The 25,818-nt window shown below is 57.2% G+C and overlaps 2 protein-coding genes across 2 annotated transcripts in view; one reads left to right on the top strand and one right to left on the bottom strand.

Annotated features, from left to right (window-relative positions):
- Positions 1-4,257, bottom strand: part of LOC122110584 — a 42,171-nt gene extending 37,914 nt beyond the window's left edge. Inside the window, exons 1-5 of the mRNA XM_042683168.1 lie at positions 4,185-4,257; positions 4,030-4,065; positions 3,540-3,824; positions 2,402-2,452; positions 2,019-2,180 (exon numbers count right to left, since the gene is read on the bottom strand). Of these exons, the coding sequence (XP_042539102.1) occupies positions 2,019-2,180; positions 2,402-2,452; positions 3,540-3,824; positions 4,030-4,065; positions 4,185-4,218 (568 nt within the window). The 5' untranslated portion in view covers positions 4,219-4,257. The remainder of the gene's footprint in view (positions 1-2,018; positions 2,181-2,401; positions 2,453-3,539; positions 3,825-4,029; positions 4,066-4,184) is intronic.
- Positions 4,258-15,357: 11,100 nt separating this feature from the next.
- Positions 15,358-25,523, top strand: Ttyh1 (tweety family member 1). The gene is made up of 14 exons (XM_042683311.1): positions 15,358-15,556; positions 17,466-17,644; positions 19,357-19,468; positions 20,034-20,254; positions 21,349-21,444; positions 21,900-21,972; positions 22,259-22,334; positions 23,040-23,095; positions 23,265-23,357; positions 23,641-23,733; positions 24,532-24,674; positions 24,785-24,830; positions 24,955-25,035; positions 25,172-25,523. The coding sequence occupies exons 1-13, from the start codon at positions 15,431-15,433 to the stop codon at positions 24,991-24,993; spliced, it is 1,353 nt and encodes a 450-aa protein (XP_042539245.1). The 5' UTR covers positions 15,358-15,430; the 3' UTR covers positions 24,994-25,035; positions 25,172-25,523.
- The last annotated feature ends 295 nt before the right edge of the window (positions 25,524-25,818 follow it).

The raw sequence follows: 25,818 nt of genomic DNA, 5'->3' as shown, positions 1-25,818 counted from the left end.
CTATGCTTAATCCGAGCAGGGAGAGACAGACCGACTGACAGAGACAGAGAGACAGACAGAGATAGAGATTTAGGAAGAAATGAAAGGAGGGGAGGAAGGAGGGAGGAAAGGAAAGATTTAGAGAGAGAGGGAGGAGATACACAGAGCTACACCAAAGGAGAGAAGGAGGGAGGAGAGGAGGGAGAAACAGTTAGAGCAGGAAGGATTCAGAGAGAGGGGCAGAGAGATGTAAAGTAACATCAGAAGCCTTGGCACAGGAAGATGGAGTCTATGTGCCAGAAATGTGGAGAAGATACCTTAACTGAGTGCATCCTCAGTCCAATCCTGATCCTAAGAAGAGGGAGGGATTCTCTGTGCCCCTACATTGCTGAAGCCTAGTCTTTCTGTGGAGCCAAAGCTAGGATGAAATTCACTACATGACCAGGCTGACTCCAACTCCTGACATCCTTTTTCTCTGCCTCCTATGTGCTGGGATTACAAGCTTAAGCCCAGAGCCCAGCCTTACCATGCTGATTCATGAGCACCCTTCTCTCCTGCAGCCCAGCTGTATGTTGAAGAAGGAGGAACACTTACCCAACGGGGCAGTGGCCGTCCAGGCCACACTGCCAGCGGCTCCCCCAAGGCAAGCGTCTCAGGTTCAGATGAAAGTCGGGCACCATGAGGTCATGGGCTGTCTGGGAGGTGATTATCATGTCAGCTCTGGGAGCGTGACAGTCCTCGCGTGGGAACCAGAGGTGATCTGAGACAAACATCTCCTAGGGGTGCAAATCATTGCAAGACATTCCCCATGCTTGGCCAGGATTGTCAATTTGCAATGATGCAGTTCCCTGAGGAGCTCTGACTGTGCCAGGTGGCGGTGTTTTGCCACTTGTGCAGGCCGAGCTGAGGAGTTTGGCAGGTCAGGTGGTGCAACACGTGTTTGCTTAGAAGCTTTTGCACTTCTCATGGGCTCACTGGGACCCAGTGTCATCATGCATTGGGGGCCAGCTATGGCTTCATGTTCGTAAGTCTGCCCAGTGAGATGAGACCAGCAGGAACCTAGAGAAACTTTTGCTCATGGCTTCTATAGGTACTTTTGAAGACTGTGACTCCTGGTGTATGAGACAGGCAGGCAAGCAGGCAGGCAGAAAGGAAGGGAGAGAGAGGGAGGGAGGGAAGGAGGGAAGAAAGAGGAGGGAGGGAGGGAGAGAGAAAGAAAGAGAAAGAAAAGAAAGAAAGAAAGAAAGAAAGAAAGAAAGAAAGAAAGAAAGAAAGGAAGGAAGGAAGGAAGGAAGGAAGAAAGAAAGAGAAAGAAGGAAAAAAAGAAGGAAGGAAAGAGAGATAGAAGGAAGGAAGGAAGGAAGAAAGGAAGGAAGGAAGAAAGAAACACAGGGAGACAATATCAAAGAACTAGCCTGTCTTGAGCCAGCCTGAAGTCATGAGAAAAACGGACAAAACAAAACAAAGCAGAAATAAGAAGCATGATGCTAGTGTTTGAAGCTGTAATCCTAGCTGCTCAGGAGGCTGAGATCTGAGGATGGAGATTCAAAGGAGGCTGGGCAGGAAAGTCTGTGAGACTCTTATTTCCCATTAACCATCAAAAAAAGCTGAAGTGGAGATGTGGCTCATGTGGTAGAGAGCCAACGTTGAGGTTAATTAAAAAAAAATAGCTCAGGGTCAGAACCTGAGTTGGGGTCCCTGTACTGTCCCTGACACACACACACACACACACACACACACACACACACACACACACACACACACACACACACACACACAAGCAGAGTCATGAAAGCATGGCATTTAATATAAGATAGAAAAACTACTTTCAATACAGTAGATAAAGTACTTCAAATGTCCCAGAGAAACTAAGGATTTATGGACAGGGACACAGAACCCCTTCCGCCCCCACTCCAGGTGATGGTCACCCATTTCCTGCAATGCCCTCCTCAGTCTGCCCATCACAGCTCAGGCAGCTCAGGAGCCCGGCTTCTCCTCCCGGGTAGGCACCCTGGCTCCTGCCATTCATCCAGGGCCACCCAGCCGTCTGCCATCTCCCACGTCCCCAGCCTGCAGCTCCAGCCTGCGCTTCTTCCTGCTCAGCCAGTCCTCAGTCAGCAGCCACACCAGGGCCACCAGCACCAGGAGTGCCAGACCAAGGCGAAGGAGGTTCTGGGCTGTGTGATCCCCAGGGGGACAGTCTGCAATCAGAGGAGATGGAGTGACAGCCCCCTTCCCCCATCATCAAGCCCAGCCTGGCTCCTTCTCCAGGGCCTGGCAACCAGGCTAAGATCAACCTCTTGTATTCCCTACCCTGGGGTGGCATGTTTCTTTCAGAGGGAGAGATGGAAAGTGGGGGAAGAGAGGGAGGAAGGGAGAGGGAGAGAGAGAGAGGAAGGGAGAGAGAGAATCATTTACTCACTAGGTCTGGAGTCTGGTTCTGAGGGTAAAGTAAAACTGTTTGAAGAATTTTCTAGAAAAGAACAAGACAGAGATGGTCAGTGAGGAGAGAGAAGGGGTCAAGGGCAGGGAGTCTCCTCTCTTCTACCCTGTGGCAACGTCCTGGAGGTGGGTCAGGTCCCAGCACACACAAAAAGGAAAGGAAGCCGAGCACTGGTGGCTCACACCTCTCATCCTAGCTACTCAGAGGCTGAGCTCTGAGGATCGCTGTTCAAAGCCAACCTGGGCAGGAAAGTCTGTGAGACTCTTATCTCTAATGACCCACCAGAAAACCAGAACTGGCGCTGTGGCTTAAGTGGTAGAGCGCTCCCCTTGAGCTGAAGAGCTGAGGGACAGCGCCCAGGCCCAGAGTTCAGGCCCCACAACTGAAAAAAAAAAAGGGGGGGGGGGTTGAGGGGCGGAGTGTGGAGGAAAGGAAAGGGCTCATGATGGAGGCCTGAGCCACAGGGGCGTGAGGTTAGAGCACCCACTCTTAACCTGATTTCCCAGATGGGGTGGGCAGTCAGCTTCCTGTGGAGCTCCCGCCGCTCACATCTGCCTCTCAGAGCCACTCACACTCTGGGGCATTGACTCAGGTGTCCCAGCTCTCCTAAGCCCTTCTTCTACAACGGGGCTCCTGCCTGTGCCCCTGGCCTCACACAGGACAGGAGGAAGATGGACTCCCAGCCTGGGCTCAGGAGCTGAGGGGTCGTGGGGTGCTGGCCGTGCTGGGTCCTCTGGGACCCCACTGCCTCCCATTCAAGAGGCTCGGAGGAGCTGGGTGGGGGGTGTCAGAGAGGTGAGGGGGTAGTGGGCCAGGCGGGTGGTGTCCAAGGGCCTCTGCGTCCCCCTCAGTCAGGATGACGCCCTCCAATCCCTCTTGTGACCCCCACAGGAGGCTGACCTTCCCACCCAGGTCACCATGGGGCTGGGCAGAGCCGAGCCTGGGTTAGCAGTAGTGGAAATGCTCCCCATACCACCGACAACAGGGCTAGAGAGGGGTCACCCCTGAATGTTGACCGCCATCACCTCCTGATAGATATGAGGCACAGAGTCACCACAGAGCACAGACCCCTCTCCCAAGGCAGAGCCAGGGCTGGGTTCCCTGCCTGGCCCCTCACCTGTCACCACCAGCTCCAGGGGCTCGCTGTGGACTGACCAGCCAGCAGGGCTCTGGTAGAAACAGAAGTAGCGCCCAGCGTTGTCCTTTGTCATGGACCGGATGAAGAAGGCGATCCTCTTCCCCGGTGTGTCTGGGATTTTTGAGGACCACCTATCTTTGTCTCCTTCTTTGTATAGACGGAACTTCTGGGCCTTCCAGGCCCCCTCACACCACAAGGTCACAGTGCTTCCCCGGACCACCACAGAGCCCGACTCAGCACGGAGGACCGGTCTAGGGAGGCTTCCTGAAAGGACATCAGAGACTGCACCCAGAACTTCCCTCTGTTTGCCCAGTGACCCCAGCGCCACCTGCTGCCCCCATCCCCTCTGCCCAGGGTGCCCTGTCCCCTGCTGACCCCTGTCCCCTCCTCCAGTGAAGCCTTTTGTCCCCTGCTGACCCCTCCCCTCTGCCCAGGGAAGCCCTGTCCCCAGGGAAGAGGACGCACTCACCCCTCTGACCTTGGGCTGCAGAGTCTACACTCAGGCCTGAAATGAATTGGTTCCCATGAGAGGTGCGCTCTTCCCAGAGCCTCCTGAGCCTGAGGCCCTGGGTGGGGGGGACTGGGGCACCCACATTCCCACCTTAGCTTCCCCTCCTGTCTTACCAATGTACAGCAGGGCTGCGAGTGCGAGGGCCATGCTGTGCGCACAGCGCCTGTGCTGCCTGCGGGGAAGCTGTGTCAGGCCACAAAGGCTCAGGATGTGGCTTTTGCCTCCTGGTCACAGGTTTGTCACACCCACAGTAACACGGAAAAGGGAAATGCCCATGCCCTGTGCGGTCCTCGTTCTCCTTCATGCCTTCCACTATCAGTCTTGCAAGAGTTTTGGGAGGATGCAGAGCAGCAGGGTCACGGCGACCATGCCTGGATCTGGGTTGTGGGGAGCAGCACAGAGGAGGGAGGTGGGAGTCAGGGAAACGCTGCCCCCACATGATGCCCCTTATCCACCAGACCCCACCTCTCCCCAGACCAAACACTGGTCCCTTTTCTTGCCTCCTCCTTGGCCTTGTTCCCTGCAGAATTCTCCTGGTCCTGGCAGATGATCTAATGTTCCTTCCCCCTCCACGGTCCTGGCCGTGGGGAGGCAGGAGCCTCTCCTTCCTCTCTATCCACCTTCTTGCTGTCAGCCTGGTGTCTTCCGCTCAGTCCTCAGAGGGGTAGAAGAGTCACCCCCATGTGTGACACACAGAGGCTCAATCGTGGGTCATTTCTGGATCAGGGTAAAATCCAAGCACTCATGGAGAGTAGGAACTCATGGAGATGGGCCTTTGTCTGCTCCAAGCATTGGAAACGGCCCAGAGAATATGTCTGAAGTTTGCTAAGCATCGACATCATAAGCAGAGAGAGAGAAAAACAAAGTTCCCCCATAAGGGGAGAGAGCCATGGCCATGCCAGAGGCTTCAGCTTTGAAGGCCTGGCGCCTGGGAGCATCCGGAGGCCCAGGGAGGTGGGGGCTCCTCCCTGTGGGTGAGGTGCAGTCTGGGGCTGGGGAGGTTGGCAGCTTTGTCCCTGCTCCTCCCCCATTTCCTCTGTGTTGTGCATGGCACTGGGCTTTCTCAGCTCACCAATTGGGCCTAGTGGCCATTCCCAAGCCACCATGCGCTAAGACATGCTCTCTCCTGTGGGTGTGAGTGTAAGGGGCAGTTGGACTGGCAGATGCCCGCTGGGAGGGGTGCATGCCCAGGGCAGGAGCCACTAAGGACGCAAACTTCCTGATGCCAGTCATTGCATGAGTGGATGAACAAAATATATACATGCAACTGCATATTTTCCAGGCCAAAAACCCTCTAAAGAACAAATGAATCCTGTGATACGTTGCTGTCAGAGTATATTAGACTTTGGCAGAAAACTACACAGAAACCCAGGTACAAAGAACAAAGAAAGGTGTTTTGTGTGTGTGTGTGTGTGTGTGTGTGTGTGTTTTTAAGGTTTATTGCCAGTAAAGGGGCCAGCAAGACCCCTCCCACAAGAGAGGAGTGAGAAGAAGCGCCGGCTACTGTCTGGGGTGACCTATATAACCTAGGATGTCTAGGAGGGGCTGGAAAGGGTAGGAGGCAGAAAGCCTGCTGTGGACTTGAGGGCCAGGGGCTTCATCATGGCAGACTAGTATTTATGGATACTGCCCAAGTAGCAGATAAGGTTTTTGAAGCTGCCCAGACCTGAAGGTCACTCTAAGGGGCTCTTGTTGCCTTCTATGGTGGTAGCTGCCCCAAAGAAGTGCCATCCCAAGGTAGAGGAGGTTAGAAGCTGATGATTTACTGCCTTACTACATGGACCTAGTGCTGACTAGGAAGGGAGCATGCCACGCTGTGGAACGGGGAAGGAGCGTGCTTAGCAATGGGAAGGGAGCTCATTGGGCTGTTACAGAATCTCATGATCTCAGTACATGAGGAACAAAAAATAGCCAGGCTCCTAAGAAGAAAGAGCATGGATGCTGGTTGTTGGGCTGTGGGTGGATGGAAGGAAGGAACACCTGCCGTTTTACACATGTAAAGTTCGCACATGTGAAATGTGTGGAGGAGAGATTTCATCTTATGGGTGTGTTAAAAAAAAGGAAAGGAAAAAATGCAGTGTGCACAGGTCTCATGTGAAATCCCAAAGAAGAAATGGAATTAGATAATGGTTACATTTTAGAGAAATGGAAATCCAGAAAAGACAATATGCACAGGAGATGGGAGGAAGAAAGGAAGCAGACAGCCCACATGGTTTCAGAAAAAAGAGTGTGAGGAAGGAGGTTGGACAATATTTGGGGTTAAAAAAAATAGTAACCTTCAGTAGGTTTACAAAAAGTACAGAAAAGCCAGGCACTGGTGGCCCAGGCCTGTAATCCTAGCTACTAAGGAGGCTGAGATCTGAAGATTGTGGATCAAAGCCAATCCGTGCAGGAAACTCGAGAGACTCTTAACTCCAACGAACCAGTAGAAAATAGGAAGTGGCACTGTGGCTCAAGTGGTAGAGCATTAGCCTTGAGATGAAGAGCTGAGGATCAGCGCCCAGGGCCAGAGTTCAAGCCCCCATGACCAACAACAACAACAACAAAAATGTCAGGGATTTTCCTGCCGGCCTGGCTTCAAACCTTGATCCTCACACCTATGCCTCCTGAGTAGCTGAGATGTCCGGCATGAGCCCCCAGTGTTTAACTATTTTTGTGTTATAATGATAATGGGCCAGATGCTGTTTCTTTTCTGGTCTTGCTTGTTTGGTCTTGTATCTCTTACAACAATCTCTCTCTGTGTCTCTCTTTGTCTCTCTGTTTCTCCTTTTCTCTCCTTATCTCTCCTATCTAGGCCTGGCTCTCTCCTTATTGCTCAGGTGTTTCTTTATCATGACAGTAGCTCGGTAAGAAATCGGGGGCCTTCGCAGCTGGTGCAGGGATTGGGGAGATGGTGGGGAAGCCCCCCCCCAAGGGGCCGCCAAGCATGCAATGAGCAGAGCTCAGGGCCCACTGATGCTGCTTTCCAGGTTGGTTCTCTTGGAAACGCACCCAAAAGGAAAATGGTCATGGATCACACATGTGGATTATTTCTTACACAATGTTTATTTCTGGCAGTCTCATCAGCAAGACAGAGCCCATAGCTACCTAGCTCCCCTTCCCACAGCAAGCGCAAACTCCTGGCCCCGGCAGACAAGCCCACAGGTGAGGAACAGAGTCCTGGAGGTGCTGACAACGAAGACCCGGAGCCGGCCTCACGCGCCCCAGCCGCAGGCACAGCGGAGCCGGGAGACATGAGCATAGCTGCACACAAACACCAAGGGGCTGAGGGTGGAGAAGCCGGAGGATGCCAGGTAGGATGAGCTGGCCAGCCAGGGGCTCGGGATGCCCACCTGCATGGAGCACAGCACCAGGATGCAAGCCAGGGTGTAGAAGGAGAGGAAGAGGCTGACCAGGAGCAGGACACAGGAGGCCCCGGTGCGGCGGGGAGGGCAGGGGGGGAGCGAGCATGCAGCCGTGCGGTTACCGCACTTGCCGCCTGTGTCTGTGCAGCACGAGGAACATGGAGCCGCTGGCCCAGCCCATGAGGCCCAGGCACATGGCATCGGTAACAGAGAAAACCACCGGTCCCATCAGGAAGGTCTTGCCCCCTGAGACAGGGACGGAACAGGAACTCTACATGGGTCTCAGGAGCCATCTCCCCACATGCCCTAGGCCAGATTCAGCGGGAAGTGCAGGAGCCAGCAGAGGGCGCAGCAGAGCACCACGCCCTGGGCCGACCTCAGCCTGTGCTGCACACACACACACACACACACACACACACACACACACACACACACACACACACATATCCCGGGCGGGAGTGTCAGGGCCTGGAAGCTGCTGAGCAGGCAGGTGGTGCTGAGCACCTCTGCACACCTTGTGCACACAGAAGACCCCCTTGCAAGCAGCCTCACCCAGGAAAGGTCGCACCCCAAACGCGGCCATGGTGTGAGGAACGCCTTTGGAGAGAAGAGCCAGGCTGTTGGCTAAGACGAGCTGGGGGGGAAGCAAGTCTGTGGGTCGACGCACAGGTGCACAGGCAAAAAGAGGCAGGAATTCCCCAGGACTCCCTTACCTGTCTAAAGGAGGAAGGTGACCCCCCCAAATCAGGCTCGAGGAAACCGAGTCGGTCATGGGAGGTTTTACCTGGCTTTGAGGATGCTGCAGGCAGAAAGAGAAACTTGACTCATGGTTTTTACACGAGGAAAAAGCTTTGCCCCTCCGAGGTCCTTTCACAACCCAACATGAATCCTGAGAGCAGGGATTTCAGATTCCACATGTGTGTGCCACAATGTGCCATGACCACTCTGTGCCTTTGGTGATGGGGTTGCCGTGACCACACACGTATGGAGATTGACACAAATGAAAGGACTGCACCATTTTGGGGGCTGAATAGTACTCCATGCTTACACACACTGTATATCAGTATCTTTTCATCTATAAAAGAGTATGGCTTAGAGAGACATGGTTAATAGTCAGGACGAAGAAGCTCTAGGATTCTGCTGCTCAGCAGGTCCAGTACATTTAACAGTATTTAACACAGAATTCCACATGTCTAGGAGTATGAACCATGCAGGTTCTTAGCACAGGTGTGGAATTCTGGAGATAGATAGCCTGAGCCCTTCACCTGGATCAGTGCACACCCCCTATATGGACAGATGTCACACAGCGTGCCACATAAAATGCACCCAAAAAAAATCTCCCTCCCCCAAATAGAGTTTTGCTTGGGTGAATGGAAGAAGATTCACATTGTAAACCCACAGCTAAGTCTTGTAGAGTTATGACTGCTACATGCTTAACCTCAGTCGAGGAGAGAGCACGTGACTCCATTGATGTTCTATGCTTAATCCGAGCAGAGAGAGACAGACCAACTGACAGAGACAGAGATAGAGAGACAGACAGAGATAGAGAGAGATTGAGGAAGAAATGAAAGGAGGGGAGGAAGGAGGGAGGAAAGGAAAGATTTAGAGAGAGAGGGAGGAGATACACAGAGCTACACCAAAGGAAAGAAGGAGGGACGAGAGGAGGGAGAAACAGAGCAGGAAGGGTTCAGAGAGAAGGGCAGAGAGATGTAAAGTAACATCAGAAGCCTTGGCACAGGAAGATGGAGTCTATGTGCCAGAAATGTGGAGAAGATACCTTAACTGAGTGCATCCTCAGTCCAATCCTGATCCTAAGAAGAGGGAGGGATTCTCTGTGCCCCTACATTGCTGAAGCCTAGTCTTTCTGTGGAGCCAAAGCTAGGATGAAATTCACTACATGACCCAGGCTGACTCCAACTCCTGACATCCTTTTTCTCTGCCTCCTATGTGCTGGGATTACAGGCTTAAGCCCAGAGCCCAGCCTTACCATGCTGATTCATGAGCACCCTTCTCTCCTGCAGCCCAGCTGTGTGCTGAGGAAGGAGGGGCACTTACCCAACGGGGCAGCGGCCGTCCAGGCCACACTGCCAGCGGCTGGACCAGGGCAGGCATCTCAGCTGCAGATGAAAGTCGGGCACCATGAGGTCGTGGGCTGTCTGGGAGGTGATTATCATGTCAGCTCTGGGAGCGTGACAGCCCTTACGTGGGGACAGGAGGTGATCTGAGACAAACATCTCCTAGGGGTGCGAATCATTGCAAGACATTCCCCATGCTTGGCCAGGATTGTCAACTTGCAATGATGCATTTCCCTGAGGAGCTCTGACTGTGCCCAGGTGGCGGTGTTTTGCCACTTGTGCAGGCCGAGCTGAGGAGTTTGGCAGGTCAGGTGGTGCAACACGTGTTTGCTTAGAAGCTTCTGCACTTTTCATGGGTTCACTGGGACCCAGTGTCATCATGCATCGGGGGCCAGCTGTGACCTCATGTTCATAAGTCTGCCCAGTGAGATGAGACCAGTAGGGACTTGGAGAAACTTTTGCTCATGGCTTTCATGGGTACTTCTGAAGACTCTGACTAGTGTCATGCGTGACTCCTGGTGTGTGAGACAGGAAGGAAGGAAGGAAGGAAGGAAGGAATAGGGACGGAAGGACAGGGAGAGGTGGAGAGAGACAGAGAACCTGCCTGTCTTGATTCAGTATAGAAGCGGGGTGGGAGGGGGGACGGGGAGAAAGACAGAAGACAATAAGGAATAAGAAATAAAGCCACCAGCTCTGGGTCTCACTGCACAGAAACCAAGGGAACCCTTTTTTTTTTTTTTTTGGTCAGTCGTGGGGCTTGAACTCTGGGCCTTGGCGCTATCCCTCACCTCTTTAGCTCAAGGCGAGTGCTCTACCACTTGAGCCACAGCACCACTTCTGGTTTTCTAGTGGTTTATTAGAGATAAGAGTCTCACGGACTTTCCTTGCCCGGGCTGGCTTTGAACCATGATCCTCAGATCTCAGCCTCCTGAGTAGCTAGAATGACAGGCATGAGCCACCAGCTCCTAGCTCTTTTTAATTTATTAATTTTTTTGCCAGTCCTGGGGCTTGAACTCATGGCCTGAGTTCCACCCTTGAGCTCTTTTTGTCAAGGCTAGTGCTTTACCACTTGAGCCACAGCTCTACTTCAGGCTTTTTGGTGAGTGATTGGAGATAAGAGTGTCACAGATTTTCCTGACCAGGTTGGCTTTGAACCATGATTCTCAGATCTCATCCTCTTGGGTAGCTTGAGTTACAGCTGTGAACACAGACACCCAACTGTTTCATGGGAGGGTTATTTTTGTTTTTGTTTTATCAGTCATGGGTTTGAACTCAGGACCCGAGCCCTGTCTGTGAGCTCTTCTGCTCAAAGCTAGCACTCAATCACTGGGGTCAAAGCTCCACTTCTTGTTTTCTCGTGGTAAATTGGAAATAGTTTCATGAATTTTCTTGTCTAGGCTGGCTTTGAACTATGGTCCTCAATCAGCTTCCTGAGTAGCTAGGATTACAGGCATGGGCCACCACCGGGGCCCAGCCCAGCTGATCTTTTGTCGGGTACAGTTGCACTGACTGGGATGATAGGGCCTCTGTCTTAGCAGGCAGAGAGTTATGTATTCATTCCAGATGGTGAGTTTTCCTCCAGCTGGAACTTCCTCAACCCATCTGGAAGTCCTCACTAGGTGCAGGTGCCACAGGAAACACAAGATGGCCATTCCAGGGCTGGGAAGGTGGCTCAGTGGTAGAGTGCTTGCCTTGTATGCATGAGGCCCTGGATTTAATTCCTCAGCACCACATAAGCAGAAAAAAAGCCAGAAGTGGCGCTGTGGCTCAAGTGGTAAGAGTCCTAGCCTTGAGCTGAAGAGCTGAGGGACAGTGCCCAGGCCCAGAGTTCAGGCCCCAGGATCCCTGCTGTGCCAACATAACCCACCCCATCTCTGTGCTCAGGGCCTGACATGAGTGCTGCTCACAATAATCCCCCAGAAGAAGTGACAAACGGGCGAATAAGGCCTCTCCTCCTCTGGTGACCGGCAGGCAGACATAGGGGCTGGAACTCTGTTCGCCATTTTGTATTTAGATATGAGCTTCGTGTTGGCGGTGAAGAACTGAGATTACAGGAAGGACGGAGGGGGACTTGATCTTTGGTGACTCTGGAGCTGAGGGTGGGATCTCTGTGATCTCTGGTGGAGCTTCAGACTGGACCGCTGCAATTGTATTGGTAATTCCTAGGGTCTCATCCCTGGTTCCCCAAATCAGCTGGGGGCTTTGCCACAATGCCTCTTTCCAGGCCTCTAATTGAGCTCTTCCTCTGACGCATGCAGTTTACTGCGCCCTTCTACAAGCTTAAAAGTGAGAGCAATAGGAAACATGCGCCAAAAAAATCAAGATTTTTTTTAATTTCCTAATTTTTTTTCCTGCCAATCCAGGGCAGGTGCACCTGGCCCCTCTGCTCAGAGGGGGCTGAAGACCTCAGACTTTCTGCTGCCTGTTATTTTAGTTGGTAAAAATCGCCTGCCATGCTATAAATAGAGTGGTTTAAATTGTGTGTCACCTGCTGGAGCTAAATGTATCTGCAGCATCAGGATCCACACCTAGTTCCTTCTATTTGCAGCCGGAGTGCCCAGCCTAGACCTAAGCCCCCGCCCCGGCTTCTACCACTTCAAAGAAATTCTAGCCAGGGGCTGGGAAGGTGTCTCAGTGGTAGAGTGCTTGCCTTGACTGCATGAGACCCTGGGTTCGATTCCTCGGCACCTACCACATAAACAGAAAAGGTCAGAAGTGGCACTGTGGCTCAAGTGGTACAGCGCTAGCCTTAAGCTGAAGAGCTGAGGGACAGCACCCAGGCCCAGAGTTCAGGCCCCACCACCGACAAAAAAAAAAAGAAAAAAGAAAAACAGAAAGGGGAAGGAAGGAAAGAAGGAAGGAAGGAAGGAAAGAAAGGGGCTGGGAAGGTGACTCAGTGGTAGAGCGCTTGCTTTGCATGCCTGAGGCCCTGGGTTCGATTCCTCAGCACTACATAAGCAAAAAGAAAAAAGCTGCAAGTGGTGCTGTGGCTCAAGTGGTAGAGCGCTAGCCTTGAGCTGAAGAGCTGAGGAACAGCGCCCAGGCCCAGAGTTCAGGCCCCACGACCGGACTCCCCCCCCCCCAAAAAAAATGTACTCATTACCTTGCTCATGTAACTGTAACCCCTCTGTACAGTAGTTTCACAAAAAAACTTATAAGAAAAAAGAAAGAAAGAAAGAAAAGAAAGAAAGAAAGAAAGAAAGAAAGAAAGAAAGAAAGAAAGAAAGAAAGAAAGAAAGAAAGAAAGAAAGAAAGAAAGAAAGAAAGAAAGAAAGAAAGAAAGAAAGAAAGAAAGAAAGAAAAGAAAGAAAGAAATTCTAGCTGGGCACCTAGGTCTCACGCCTGTCGTCCTTAGCAACTCAGGAGGCTGAGATCTGAGAATTGAGGTTCAAAGCCAATCTGGGCAGGAGAGTTAATGAGACTCTTATTTCCAATTAATCAGCAAAAAGCTGGAAATGGAGCTATGGCTCAAGTGGGAGAACTCTAGCCTTGAGAAAAACAAAAACAACAAAAATACTCATGGATAGCACCCAGGCCCTGAGTTCAAGCCCAAGGACCAACACACACACACACACACACACACACACACACACACACACACACACACGATCAAAATTTTAACGTAAGATCTGAAACTTCAAAATTACTACAGACTTAAAAATTTTTTTTGGCGTGGCCTGGGCCTGGGCACTGTTCCTGAGCCTCTTTTACCCAAAGCTAGCACTTTACCACTTGAAATAGGGCCCCTTCTGGCCTTTTGTGAGTAGTTAACTGGAGATAAGAGTCTCATCGACTTTCCTGCCCGGACTGACTTCGAATCATGATCCTCAGATCTCAGCCTCCTGAGCAGCTAGGATGACAGGTGTGAGCCACTGGTGCTAGCTCACAGATTTTTTTTTTTTTACCAGTCCTGGGGCTTGAACTCAGGACCTGGGTACAGTCCCTGAGCTTTTTCACTCAAGTCTAGGGCTCTACCATTGGAGCTACTGCTCCACTTCTGCCTTTTTAGTGGTTAATTGTAGATGGGCCTCTGATGGACTTTGCTATCCAGGCTGGCTTGAAATCAACGCCCATCCTCCCTTCTCCACTGGTAGGATTACAAGTGGGAGCCACCAAGGCCTGGCTCCTGTTAAATCGCAATATTGCTAGGAGACATTGTCACAGCCAGTGAGCCAACATGGTTACATTGTGGCAAGCTCCAGGTCACCATTATTCTCCTTCCCTTTGCTTTGACCTACTGTTCCTTTTTTGTCTCAGGATCCCATCCAAGGGGCCCCATTCCCGCTGCCCAGCCCAGGCTCCCCTGGCCTGTAGCAGGTTGTGCAGACTCTCAGCTCCTGACCTTGACATTCTGAGCAGCACCGGGGAGGTGTTTTTTGTATCTATTGCCTCATGACTACATGCATGGATAATGGGGTTTGAAAAGAAGATGCAGTCAAAAGACAAACTGTCCACTGTGTGTGTGAGCAGGGAAGGGGGTGGGATAGACAAATGAATCAACTGAGCGCATTTATGGCTGATTGCACTGACCAAGGACCTACTATGTCTTGAGCACCAAGAACCTACTAGGCGCTCAGCCATCCTGGTGAATTCTCCCTGTCACCAGTTACAGCAGTGAGCTGCTTGGAGGAGTCCCAGCCCAGACCGGCCCTGTCCTCCCATCAGAGAAGGCCGGCAGGGAGGCCTTCCTGGAGGTGGTGCCTGCTTTCTCGCCTGATGTCTCTCCCACTTCTCCCAGTGCTGCTGCTCATCCTCTTTTCCTATCCACCCCTGCCAGTGCTGCTCATCCAGCCCCACCCAGAGCTCACAGGCTCGCCAGCTCCAACCCAGCCCACACGATTTATTTAGCCCACACTGTATTATTTTTTTTGTATTTAAATTCCTTTTAACATTTAAGAGCCGAGGGATTTTGCTTTTTAAATATCCAGATTTCTGTCTCCTTTTAGAAATTTGGAACAGCTGGTGACGGTCCTCTGCCCACATGGCAGGCACTAGCTGACGTGACATCTGCCTCCCGCTCGAAGCCAGCCTCTGCCCCCGACCCCACGAGCCCTGCCCCAAGGGGGGGAACCCACCTTCCCGGGAGATGCAGACAGGGGACAGTGGTAGGGAAGGGCCAGGTCTCCAGGCCGGAAGATAGACGACTTGGGCTTCGCCTGTGTGAGCTGAAGCCAGTTACTTTCTAACACACAAACCTCACAGACAGGGATGGGGAAACTGAGGCAAGAGAGAGCCAGACAGACGCAGAGAGTGAGAAGAAGAGAGTCAATCAGTTCTTTTGCTCTGAGGGGAGAAAAGGAGGAGGAATGGGTGTGAGTGTGTGTGTGTGTGAGAGAGAGAGAGAGAGAGAGAGAGAAAGGGGGAAGCATCGTCCCTCTCCTCTCACTACCATCATCATCACCATCACTATCATCACCATCATCATCATCATCACATCATCACCATCATCACCAACAGCATCATCACCAGTTTATCATCACCACCGCCGTCTCTGTCGTTTTCCTTGCTCCTCCTTCCCTACCAGTCTGGGCCAGAACACTTGTTTGGGGGCAGGTGGTCACACAGGGCCTCCTCCCTCCCCCCTCCTCCCTCCTCCACACCCCAAGGGGCCACAGGGTGGAGGGATCTGGGGGGTTCAGGGCCAGCCCTGCCCACAGCAGAGAGGGGGCCCCGTGTCAGGGTGATCAGCCCGCCCCCCGCCCTTTCCCTCCCCCCCCCACCTCTGCCCGGGTTTCCCGCGGGACTCAGCCTCGGCCGGATCCGGGCCCGCAGCGCCCGCGGCGGCCGCAAGGGGCAGCACCGAGCAGCCCGCCGCGCCTCCCCCGCCCCGCGCGCCGCCGGCCCCGCGCGCCCCGCGTCCCGCAGACCCCGCGCCGCCCGCGCGCCCCGCTCGGCTCCGAGGCTCCCGGCCCGGCCCGGCCCGCCGCCCCGCGCGGGGCCATGGGCGCGCCCCCGGGGTACCGGCCCTCCGCCTGGGTGCACCTCCTCCACCAGCTGCCCCGCGCCGACTTCCAGCTGCGCCCGGTGCCCAGCGGCTTCGCGCCCCGGGAGCGGGAGTACCAGCAGGTGGGACGGCGCGGGGCGCCAGGCGCGGGGCCCGAGGCGCAGGGGTGCACGGGGGCCGAGGCGCGGGGGGTGCTGGGCGCGGGGGACGTGGGGCGCCGAGGCGCGGGGGGCGCAGGGCGCAGGGGGCTGAGGCGCGGGGCTCTGAGGGGCTGGGGGTGCGGGGGGCCGAAGCGGGGCTCAGGGCGCGGGGATTGCAGGACGCGGGGAGCCGAGGTGGGGCGCGCACACCTGCAGGGCGCTCGACCCTCCCCCCCCTCCTTAAAAGCAAGGGTGCGGGGGGCCCTGAAGGTGGAGGGAGAGGCGCCTGCGTTCCCCCCACACCCCCACCCCGTCCGCCCTGTCCGGGAAGCCCGCCTTCAGGGTCACCCGAGGGGAAGGCCCGCTCTCCTGGGGACCCCGACACAGGACCTCGACACGGGACTCCCCTCCCCTGGGGTCACGGCAGGCAAATGTGTCCCAGATAAGCCACGACCCAGGAGAGCGGGGCCGGGCCGGGGGACCACGAATGGGGAGGGGGCCCCGAATGGGGGGGGGACTTTAGGGCTGGAGCTGGTGGAGCCCGCTGGCTTCGGGGGCGCTGGTGGGGGGCTGCGGGCGGCTCGGGAGCGGGCCCCTGACCCACTTCCCTCCCAGCCCTTGACTGAGTGGTGGAGCCCCCAGGGTGGCTTTCCGGGGCCCGGGGGTGGGGGGAGTCGGCTCGGCCCGCCCGCGCGGCGCCCGCACCCCTGTGTCTTTCTGGGCGGCTTCCAGGAGAGCGGTCCGGGCGGCGGGCGGCCTCGCGGGGCCGCGGGTGGGGCGCGCCGCGCGCCCGCTATTTGGGTCACGGCAGCCACCACACCAGCCGCTCCTCCCGGCCCACCCCGCCCCCCCCCCGCCCCCCCCCCCCCGCCCCACGGGGCCCCCATCCCCGCACCCTCCGCACCCCCACCCTGTGGGGGCCCCATCCCCGCGCCCACGGCGCAACCACCCCATGGCGCCCCCATCCCCGCACCCCCAGCCTGCGGGTCCCCGTCCCCACATCCCCGCGCCCCCGGCCTCTTACACAACGGCCGCCTCCAGCCTCCCCCGAGGCCAGGCTCACCCCGCAGTGCTCCCCGGACTGGCTCAGGTCATGCCCAGTAAGCCGGGTCACAGCAGGGGTCACACACGAGGTCCCAGGAGAACCCCCCCATGGGGACACGAGCTGGCTGTCAACGCCCCCAGAGGCCTGCAGGACACACATTTGCACACTCAAGCACTTGCTCTTGCACATGTCCCCACACAGTCCCATTGCGCACACTCACAGAGAACACGGATACAGACCCCAACACTCTTTTGGTGGGGGTGGTTGTCAGTCGTAGGACTTGAACTCGGCCTGGGCGCTGTCCCTCAGCTCTTCAGCTCAAGGCCAGCGCTCTACCACTTGAGCTACAGCACCAGCTCTGGTTTTCTAGTGGTTCATTGGAGATAAGCGTCTCACGGACTTTTCTGCCTTTAAACCACAATCCTTAGCTCTCAGCCTCCTGAGTAGCTGAGGTGACAGGCGTGAGCCACTGGGGCCCAGCTCCAACACTCATCCGTACACACTTCCCTGTTACACACTCAGGACACAGAAGCACACTCACACTTGTGGATCTCACACATACACACACCGATCTCCAGCTCAGGGTGAGGAATCTGAGGCTCAGAAAGGGAAGGAGGCTGCCTGAGGTCACACAGCACCCCAAGGACAAGCAGAGACAGAGTCCAAGGCTGGAGCCCACCCTTGTTGAAGCTTCCCCCCCCCCCTGCATCCTGGCCCTGAGTCCTGGAGCCCCTGCTTGGGAGAGTCAGGGCAGCCCCCCAACAAAGCTAACTGACATCGTGGGGGGGTGTCCCTCCTGGTAGCACACAGGGGCCACTGAGGCCTGACGCCCCCCCCCTCCCCCAGGCCCTGCTTCTGGTGGCGGCCTTGGCTGGCCTGGGCCTGGGCCTGAGCCTCATCTTCATCGCTGTCTACCTCATCCGCTTCTGCTGCTGCCGCCCCCCAGAGCCCCCGGGGGCCAAGAGTCCCCCGTCGGGGGCCGGCTGCGCAACGTGGAGCTGCATTGCTGCCCTTCTCGTGGGCTGGTAATGGGGCCCGGGGGGTGGGTGGGGGGACTGGGGCCTCACACTCCCTGTCCACCTTCTTGAGGGTGGGGGGGGTGGGAGGGTCAGGGCACCCCTCTCCAGGAATGAGGGAGGACTTGAGGGGCATCTGGCGGGGGGGGGGGGGGGGCTCCTGCCTGGCACAGGGCACACGCACACCTGTTAAATCGCTGTGTGCACACACACGCACTCCCAAGGAAGAGAAGCCCTCGCCAGGCCTGAAGTGGGTTTTAGTGCACTCCCTTAGTAGTGTCTTCAGAGGGCGTTAACTAGTGATGTCACTCATTCGTTCATCATTCATTCAATGTACTGATCTGACAATAGACATCTACCGCACCCAGCCCTGTACCCCTCCAACCCAGCCTTGTACCCAGCCAGCCCCCCTCCAACCCCAGCCCTATACCCCTCTAACCCTAGCCCTGCACCCAGCCGGCCCTATCCCTGCCCACAGCAACTCCCAGCACGCTTGGATTTGACAGGAGAGGCTCAGGGAGGGTGGGAAGGTGGCTTTCAGGTGCCAGCTGGCCCTGAGGTTCTAAACTGTGTTGGGGGGACTCCCGAGCCTGGCAGAGGAGCCCCCGCCCCCGGGGGGCCGGTCCCCCAAGCAGTGACAGCTGGCCAGTGCCACAGATTACAGGGCTTTGGGGGCCCCTGCGGTGGGGCCTCCTGGGGCGTGGCCTCCCGCAGCGGGGGGCCTGGAGCTGCCCCCCCCAGCCTGCCACTCCCAGCCTGGGCTCTGAATACACTGCCTCCGTGCAGGGAGAAGCGGGATGGGGGAGCATTCGGGATATAGGGGGACTGGGTGCCCTATATTGAAGATGCTCCCTCCCCAGGTTCTCCAGACCGGGGGTGGTGGGGGAAGTGGACAAAAGGCCCAGCAGGGGAGAGACGCCGCGCCAGCCCCGGGAGGGGGGGGGGCAAGACAAGGGTTGCTTTGTGGGGCTCTGAACAATGGGGCAGAGCGCTCGGCGCCTGTCCAAGGGCAGGGGTGGGGGCAGCCTGGCCTGGGAACGCGGAGGGTGCCCGGCTCTCGCCCCCTGCAATGTGGGGCGCCGCCTGGGGGCGAGGGAGGGGGAAGGGTCCCCGCCGTGAGGCTCCACAATGAAGCCCTCTGTGCTGGCCGCCCGACGCCTTCCCACATCCTCCCCCTCCCCCTCCCAGCTGGCCGGACGCCTGGGTCCCGGGCAGGACTCAGGAAGGGAGAGAACTCGGGTGGCCATGTCCCCCCAGGGTGAGGTGAAGGCGCAGGGGCTCCTAGAAACCCCCAGGAGACAGGGGTAGGGTCCCCCTCGGCCTTAAACAGACAGGTGCTGAGAGTGTGGGACACAGGGGTGGGGGGGGGATGACAAAGGGCCCAGGTCAATCGAGGTGGGGGTGACCTCCTCCAGGGCCTGCTCCAGGGAGGCTCGAGTTAAATCTGGGGGCTCCCTTCCCTTCCACCACACCACCCACCATTAGCATCACAATGACGTGCCTCTGGGGGTGTGGGGGCCTTCCCGTTACCATGGCAACTGGCGGGGGGGGGGCAGGCAAGCCAGAGACTGTTCTTTTCCCACGGCAGGCTGGACCAATGGGGTGAGTGCGGAGATGGGATAGGTGGATGAAGAGGTGGGGTGTGCCCATCGTCGGGCTTGGGGTCCCCTGGCCCTCCAGTGTCCCAGGCCGGTGTGATCCCCTCCCTTCTCTCTCCTCAGTGCGGGCATTGGTGTTGGTTTCTATGGCAACAGTGAGACCAGTGATGGGGTGTCCCAGCTCAGCTCTGCTCTGCTGCACGCCAACCACACACTCAGCACCACCGACCAGCTGGTGAGGGGGGCAGGGACTGGGGCCCTGTGTCACCCACCTGGGGAGATACGTGAAGCCTAGGACACACAGGGGCCTGACCCTCAGGACCCCAGAGCCAGACTTGCAGCCCTCAGGTTTCACTCTCGCCCCTCACCCCTCCATCCCAGACGTGCTGGAACCTGCTTAGAATCACATCCAGTCCCAGGTTCCCCAAACCAGACCAAGTCCAAAGCCCAGAGACTCCAAGCTTTGTGCTTGGGCTCACTCCAGAGCCCCGGACCTGACTCCATTCCCTGTACAAGTTCAGGAGCCCCGTCCCTGACATCCAGGACCTCCCAGACATCAGACCTCAGATTCCATGTCTGATTCACATCTTGGAGGAGGCGCCCACAACTCAGGAGGCAGGCGTAGTGCTCAGACCTGACTAATTCCCGCCCTGCAGCCAGTCCAGAGGCTGCACTGGCCCCCAGGCCCAAGCCGCTGACCTCCAGATCTCCTGCCAGAGGAGTCCCCTCTTTCCCACCCCTCGCCCCAGGCTCCCCCAGTGCTTTCTGCCTCCCCTGACAGCCTGCCCTGCCTCCCCCAGGTGTGGGAGACAGTGGAGAGGTTGGGCGAGGCGGTGAGGGCGGAGCTCACCACACTGGAGGAGGTGCTGGCGCAGCGCACGGAGCTGGTAGCTGCTGCCAGAGGGGCTCGGCGCCAGGCGGAGCTGGTGGCCCAGCAGCTGCAGGGCCTGGCCTTCTGGCACGAGGTGCCCCTGAGCCCTCTGCAGGTGGCTGCAGATGTGTCCTTCGTGGAGGAGTACAGGTGAGAGGCAGCTTTCCCAGCCCCACGTGGCCCTGTCCACTCAAACTGGGTACCCAGGGGGGTCACAGGTGGTTTGGGGGGGGAGGGCCGGTCATGGGGCTTGAACTCTGGGCCTGGGCGCTGTCCCTCAGCTCTTCAGCTCAAGGCAAGTGCTCTACTGCTTGGGCCACAGTGCCACTTCTGGTTTTCTGAGTGGTTCATTGGAGATAAGAGTCTCACAGACTTTCCTGCCCAGGGCTGGCTTTGAACCTCAGTCCTCAGATCTCAGCCTCCTGAGTAGCTGGGATGACAGGTGTGAGCCACTGGGTCTGGAGGCCACGCTGAGGAGGTGACACTGGAGGAAGGGGGGGGAGGGAGGAGGGTGCAGGTACTAGCTGTGCAGCCCTCGTGGCCTAGTTCACTAGTAATTATTCCTTTCCTCCTTGACACCTCCCCACCTTGGGTTCCCACCCCCAGACATGAGGCTGAGGTGGCTGACTCAATCCTGGATCCTGAAATTCGGGGCTTGGGCACGTGCACACCCAAACAGTCCCCACCAAAGCCACACAGGCAGGCTGGGATCTGAGGGTGACCGGGTTCTGTGACCTGAATCCGCAATCATCACTGGGTTTGGGGCAACAGTGACATGCCAGGCCGCTCAACAAAAAAGTCCAGGCCCCCAGGACAGCCTGAGGGAGGCAGGTGGGGACCAGAACCCCGGGAGATCAGCTGAAAAGTGTGCTGCGCACCGGGGAGTCTCCCCTGTAATCGTGGCAGATTTCTTAGCGAATGCAGCTGTTAAGCATGCACGTGAATCTGTGTGTCTGCATGCTCTTCAGGCTCTGCGTTCGACCTGCTTCTGGCATGACACGTTGGGAAACTGAGGTCAGGAAGATAAAGTTCTAGGACAGTTACTCAGCTAGCTGGGACCTAGGCACTAGCCCCAGAAAAGCCAACAGACCTATAGATTCATGCTCAGAGTTTTCATGTGACCTACTCAGGGCGGGTCTGGAGGTGGGGATGGCTCCCACAGGGAGCTGCCGGGCCAGGCTGGGCTGAGCCAGGGCTGCTGCTGGCCCCCTGAGATGGCCCTGTTTCCACTCTCCCTTCGGCAGGTGGCTGGCCTACGTGCTCCTCCTCCTCCTGGTGCTCCTGGTCTGCCTCTTCACCCTCCTGGGCCTCGCCAAGCAGAGCAAGTGGCTGGTGGTCCTGTGAGTCCCTGCGGGGCTGGGCGCCACTTTTCTGCCAGGGACAGGTCATAGGTCCAGGGCTGGGCTTTAGAGCTGCCCACCAGGAGCCAACCTGTAGATGGGCAGGCTTGGCATGCTTTCTATAAAAATGACGACCAAGCCAGTCCCCTATGGCTCATGCATCCCAGGCGGCTGCATTTGGGCCCTGGAACTTCCCTATGGCTTCCAAAAAGGAGACTGAGCCAGGGACGGGGAGGAGGAGGAGGAATTTGAAAGCCCAGGAAACCTATCCCCAAGCTGGGCAGTGGCCTTCCAGGGTCCCAGGGTCCCGCTAAGCAGCACCCTGCGCAGCACCCCAGTGTTCTTTTGACAGTGACCAATGAATGCCCACCCCCACACCCCAACTCCAGGCTCGGGGGTGGCAGGGACAGGGTGGGCTGTGATGGGGGAGGGTGACAAAGGCCCCCCTCTCCCAGGATGACAGCCCTGAGTCTCCTGGTGCTGGTCCTGAGCTGGGGCTCCATGGGCCTAGAGGCGGCCACAGCTGTGGTGAGTGGTGGAGGGGGGGGGCTCTGGGCTCTGAGTCGGGGGTCCTAGGGTGGGTGGAGGCCCAGCCACTGCCTTGGGCCCTGAGAGGAACCCGGGTGACAAGGTCACAGTTATGATTCTTGTGTCCTAAGAAGCCAGATGCTGGCATCCAGGGCACTCAGATGTTAAGGAATGGGGCTGGGAGCCTGGCCCTGGGTCTGAGGGAGGAGGCTGGGATCTGAACCTAGTTCTGTGGGAATGTGAAACTGGCAGTTTCTAATCTGAGCAGTTCCTGTTTTCTGACCAGGGCCTCAGTGATTTCTGCTCCAATCCAGACACCTACGTTCTAAACCTGACACAGGAAGAGACGGGGCTCAGCTCAGGTGACTCCTGTGGTCCCTGCTTTCCTTAGGCTGCCATAGTGCCCAGTCCAGAGTGGGCTGGATGCTGAGCTATGCACAAATCCTGAAGAAGCCCTGGGTCCCTGCCCTGGCAGGCTAGAAAAGATGGTGTGTGAGAAGGGGAACGGGGAGGTCTCAGGCAAGGGTAGGATACAGGCTCCCTCCCTCAGGGTGGGAGGATTTGGCTATGGGAGGAGCAGAGGGGATAAGGAAGGTGGGCCTGATGGAATCTGCGGCAACCCCAGCACCTGGAAGTCCCAAGAAGGAGGACCTGAAGTTGGAGGCCACCCTTGGGCCACAGGGAGACTCAGAAAGGAAATAGAAAGTGTTGAGGAGAGGGTCTGGGAAGGTGGCTCAGTGGTAAAGCACTTGCCTTGCATGCATGAGGCCCTGGGTTTGATTCCTCAGCACCACATAAGCAAAAAGAAAAAAGCCGGAAGTGGCGCTGTGGCTCAAGTGGTAGAGCGCTAGCCTTGAGCTGAAGAGCTGAGGGACAGTGCCCAGGCCCAGAGTTCAGGCCCCACAACCGGACCCAAAAACAAAATTAAAAAAAAAATAAAGTGTTGAGGGGACTAAAGTCAGGACCTTTGGAGGCCAACAGAGGTCAGAGCTGGGGAGGAGACCCTGGGACCTGCCCCCACCCATATTCTCCAAACTTAGCTTCCTCCCTTTCCTCCTCCATGGCAGACATCCTGAGCTATTACTTCCTGTGCAACCAGGACGTCTCCAACCCCTTCCAACAGGTGTGGCCGGTCGGCAAGGGCCATGGGTGCCCAGGGACAGGGGAATGGATGAGGACCCCTGGGTGGGGGGGACTGGAGCCGGGACTCGGGTACCCAGGGAGAGGAGCACAGCGGCCTGTGTTCTGCGGGTGGAGAAAGGACCCGGGTCCTGGACCTCATCTTCCCACAGAGACTGACTCTATCCCAGAGGGCGCTGGCCAACATCCACTCCCAGCTGCAAGGCCTGGAGCGAGAAGCCGTCCCCCAGTTCCCAGCAGCTCAGGTGGACTGACCGCCCCAGCCCAGGCAGGAGGAAGGCGGGGAGAACTCCTGGGAAGGGGCGGGTTGGCTGAGTGGGCGTCTCCGGGGGCGTGGCTTGTGGAAGGGGCGTGGCCGCCAGGATTGGGGCAAGGTAGGACGGGTCTCTGAAGCTGGGCCTGCATGGTGAGCGGGGCTGTGGGAAGGGAAAGAAAGGCTGCGGGCGGGGCCTGCCATCGCGGGCGGGGCATGACCGGCGGTGGGGCTGGCGATCTTGATGTAAATAGACTACTCTCCTCCCACCACAGAAGCCGCTGCTGTCCTTGGAGGAGACTCTGAATGTGACCGAGGGAAACTTCCACCAGCTGGTGGCGCTACTGCATTGCCGCGGCCTGCACAAGGTCTGCTCGCCCTCGGTCCTCGGGAGCCCACCCGGAATTCCGGCCCGGCCCAGACTCCGGGCCCTGCCATCCACACTCCATGACAGCTGAGCCCCTCCAGCCCCCTCTTACCCAACCCGCTTTCTGGCCACGGCCAACAGCTGGGGAGCCCTTGAACACAAAATCCGATCAAGGTCGGCCTCTGCTGAAATCCCCCTCACGGATTAAAGCCTGACCCAGAAAGGCTCTGGTGGGCAGCTCTGGCCACAGCTCTCTGCCCTCCGCCTGGCCCAGCCACCAGGCTCTTCATACTCCACCCCTGCTGGTGTGGTCATGGTCTGAGGTGGCCTCTGCCCAGCACTGCCCCCCAGATCTTCTGGTCTCACCAGCTTAGTACCGGACATGACCATCTTTTAGGTCCCGTGCACGCATGGCCCCCAGTTCCGGGTCATTCCATCCCCATGGCATGGGCTGGCCAGTTGGCACTGGGAGGACATTCAGGTCACCACAGCCCTGGGATGGTGGTCACCATGGGCAGCACTGCTGTGTGCCACCTGTGAGGTCTCATTCTAAGTGTTAGCCAGGTGATATGTTGGACACAGGAGGTATTTGGAAATGTGTGGAGGCATGGCTGATTCAGATGTGGGATGCTGGGCAGACATGGGCTGGGGCAGCAGCTCTGCGGAGGTCTGTGCACACAAGTGCAGACAAGTCCCATCAGCGGGACACCCTTTGGGTGACCTCACAGGGCCAGGTAGATGGCTTGCCGTATGTGCGGCGTGCCTGGCGTGTGTGCTGATGCCCCCTCTCCCACCCCAGGACTATGGGGCAGCGCTGCGGGGCCTGTGTGAAGACGCCCTGGAGGGCCTGCTCTTCCTGATGCTCTTCTCCCTCCTGTCAGCCGGGGCCCTGGCCACGGCACTCTGCAGCCTTCCCCGTGCCTGGGCCCTCTTCCCACCAAGGTCAGCCTGGGGACGGGGTGGGATACCAGGGGAGGAGCTGCTGGGGGGTGGGGGGCTGCCTCCTGATGGGTCCCATCCTGCTTCTCTGCCACTCCCCCATCTCATGCTAGTGATGACTACGAGGATACCGATGACGATGACCCTTTCAACCCTCAGGTATACAGACCAGTCAGAGGGAGGAGGCTGGGGCCTGGATACTGGTCTGAGGGAGGAGAACTTGGGCCCATGGTGCAGCTAGAATCATCCTTCATCTCCTGTCTGTTTCCATGTCCCCGGGCAGGAGTCCAAGCGCTTTGTGCAGTGGCAGTCATCCATCTGAGCTCCTCTTCCCAGCCAGCCTGGAGCCCAACAACCCTCTCCAGTAAGCACTGGGCTGAAACCCTGGTCAGTGGCTGGGCTATGTCCCTCCCCACCCCCCATGGCGGGCTCTCCTGTTGGCTAGGTGTGCACTGGGGTCCCACAGCCTGGGTCAAGGCCTTGTCTCTGCCTCTCTGCAGTTCCTTTCCTGGCTGCTGGAGGAGGCTCTACTAACTTGGCCCCGACTGGGCTCTGACCACTAACACTGCTGGCAACAGACACCCTGCCCGGGACTGCCTCCTGCCTCGGCCCCAAGGCCCACCTTTGTCTTAGCCCTGGGGAGAGCTGAGGGAGTAGGGCAGGGACCTGGTCTGGCAGGGGAGAGGGCAGACTGACTGCCCTGCATCCCTCCTCCCCTGCTGCCAGTCCCCTCCTGGGAGGGACTGGCCCGGGGGCCAGGGACATGAATCGCCTGCCCCTGCCGTAGCTTAGTGGGCTCTGGCCCCCTGATCTCCACTGGCGGCACTAACTTGGAAAAGGGTTGACTTGAAATAAAAGGGAAGACTTTATTTTACAAGCATCTAGATTTGCTTCCTTTCTCCACTGTATGGATTCTGCTCCTGGCTGGGCTAGGGAGATGACCTTCCCCCAGAGCCAGGCCCTGTGTGGCCCCAGTCCTGAAAGCCATACGTGTATCCTGGCTCAAGAAAACAGGCTTTGTGGGACAGAGTAAACGAAGTGTGTGTGTACACACGACAGAAGACCAGCTTCTGGTCTGAGAAAGCCCAGCTGGTTTAGAAGCGACATAAGACGCTGAATCGACTTGGCTGTCCATCAGCCCAAACCT

This window comes from Dipodomys spectabilis, unplaced genomic scaffold, assembly GCF_019054845.1.
Source record: "Dipodomys spectabilis isolate Male_0828 unplaced genomic scaffold, ASM1905484v1 ptg000080l, whole genome shotgun sequence".
In the NCBI taxonomy this organism is placed as follows: domain Eukaryota; kingdom Metazoa; phylum Chordata; class Mammalia; order Rodentia; family Heteromyidae; genus Dipodomys; species Dipodomys spectabilis.
Note: the sequence above shows the minus strand (reverse complement) of the source record. Positions and strands in the feature narration are given on the sequence as shown.

Coding starts and splice junctions, on each gene's coding strand:
- Ttyh1 (XM_042683311.1), top strand. CDS start 15,431: ATGGGCGCGCCCCCGGGGTACCGGCCCTCCGCCTGGGTGCACCTCCTC. Junction 19,469..20,033: donor TCAGCACCACCGACCAGCTG/GTGAGGGGGGCA, acceptor TGCCTCCCCCAG/GTGTGGGAGACAGTGGAGAG. Junction 22,335..23,039: donor AGAGACGGGGCTCAGCTCAG/GTGACTCCTGTG, acceptor CCTCCATGGCAG/ACATCCTGAGCTATTACTTC.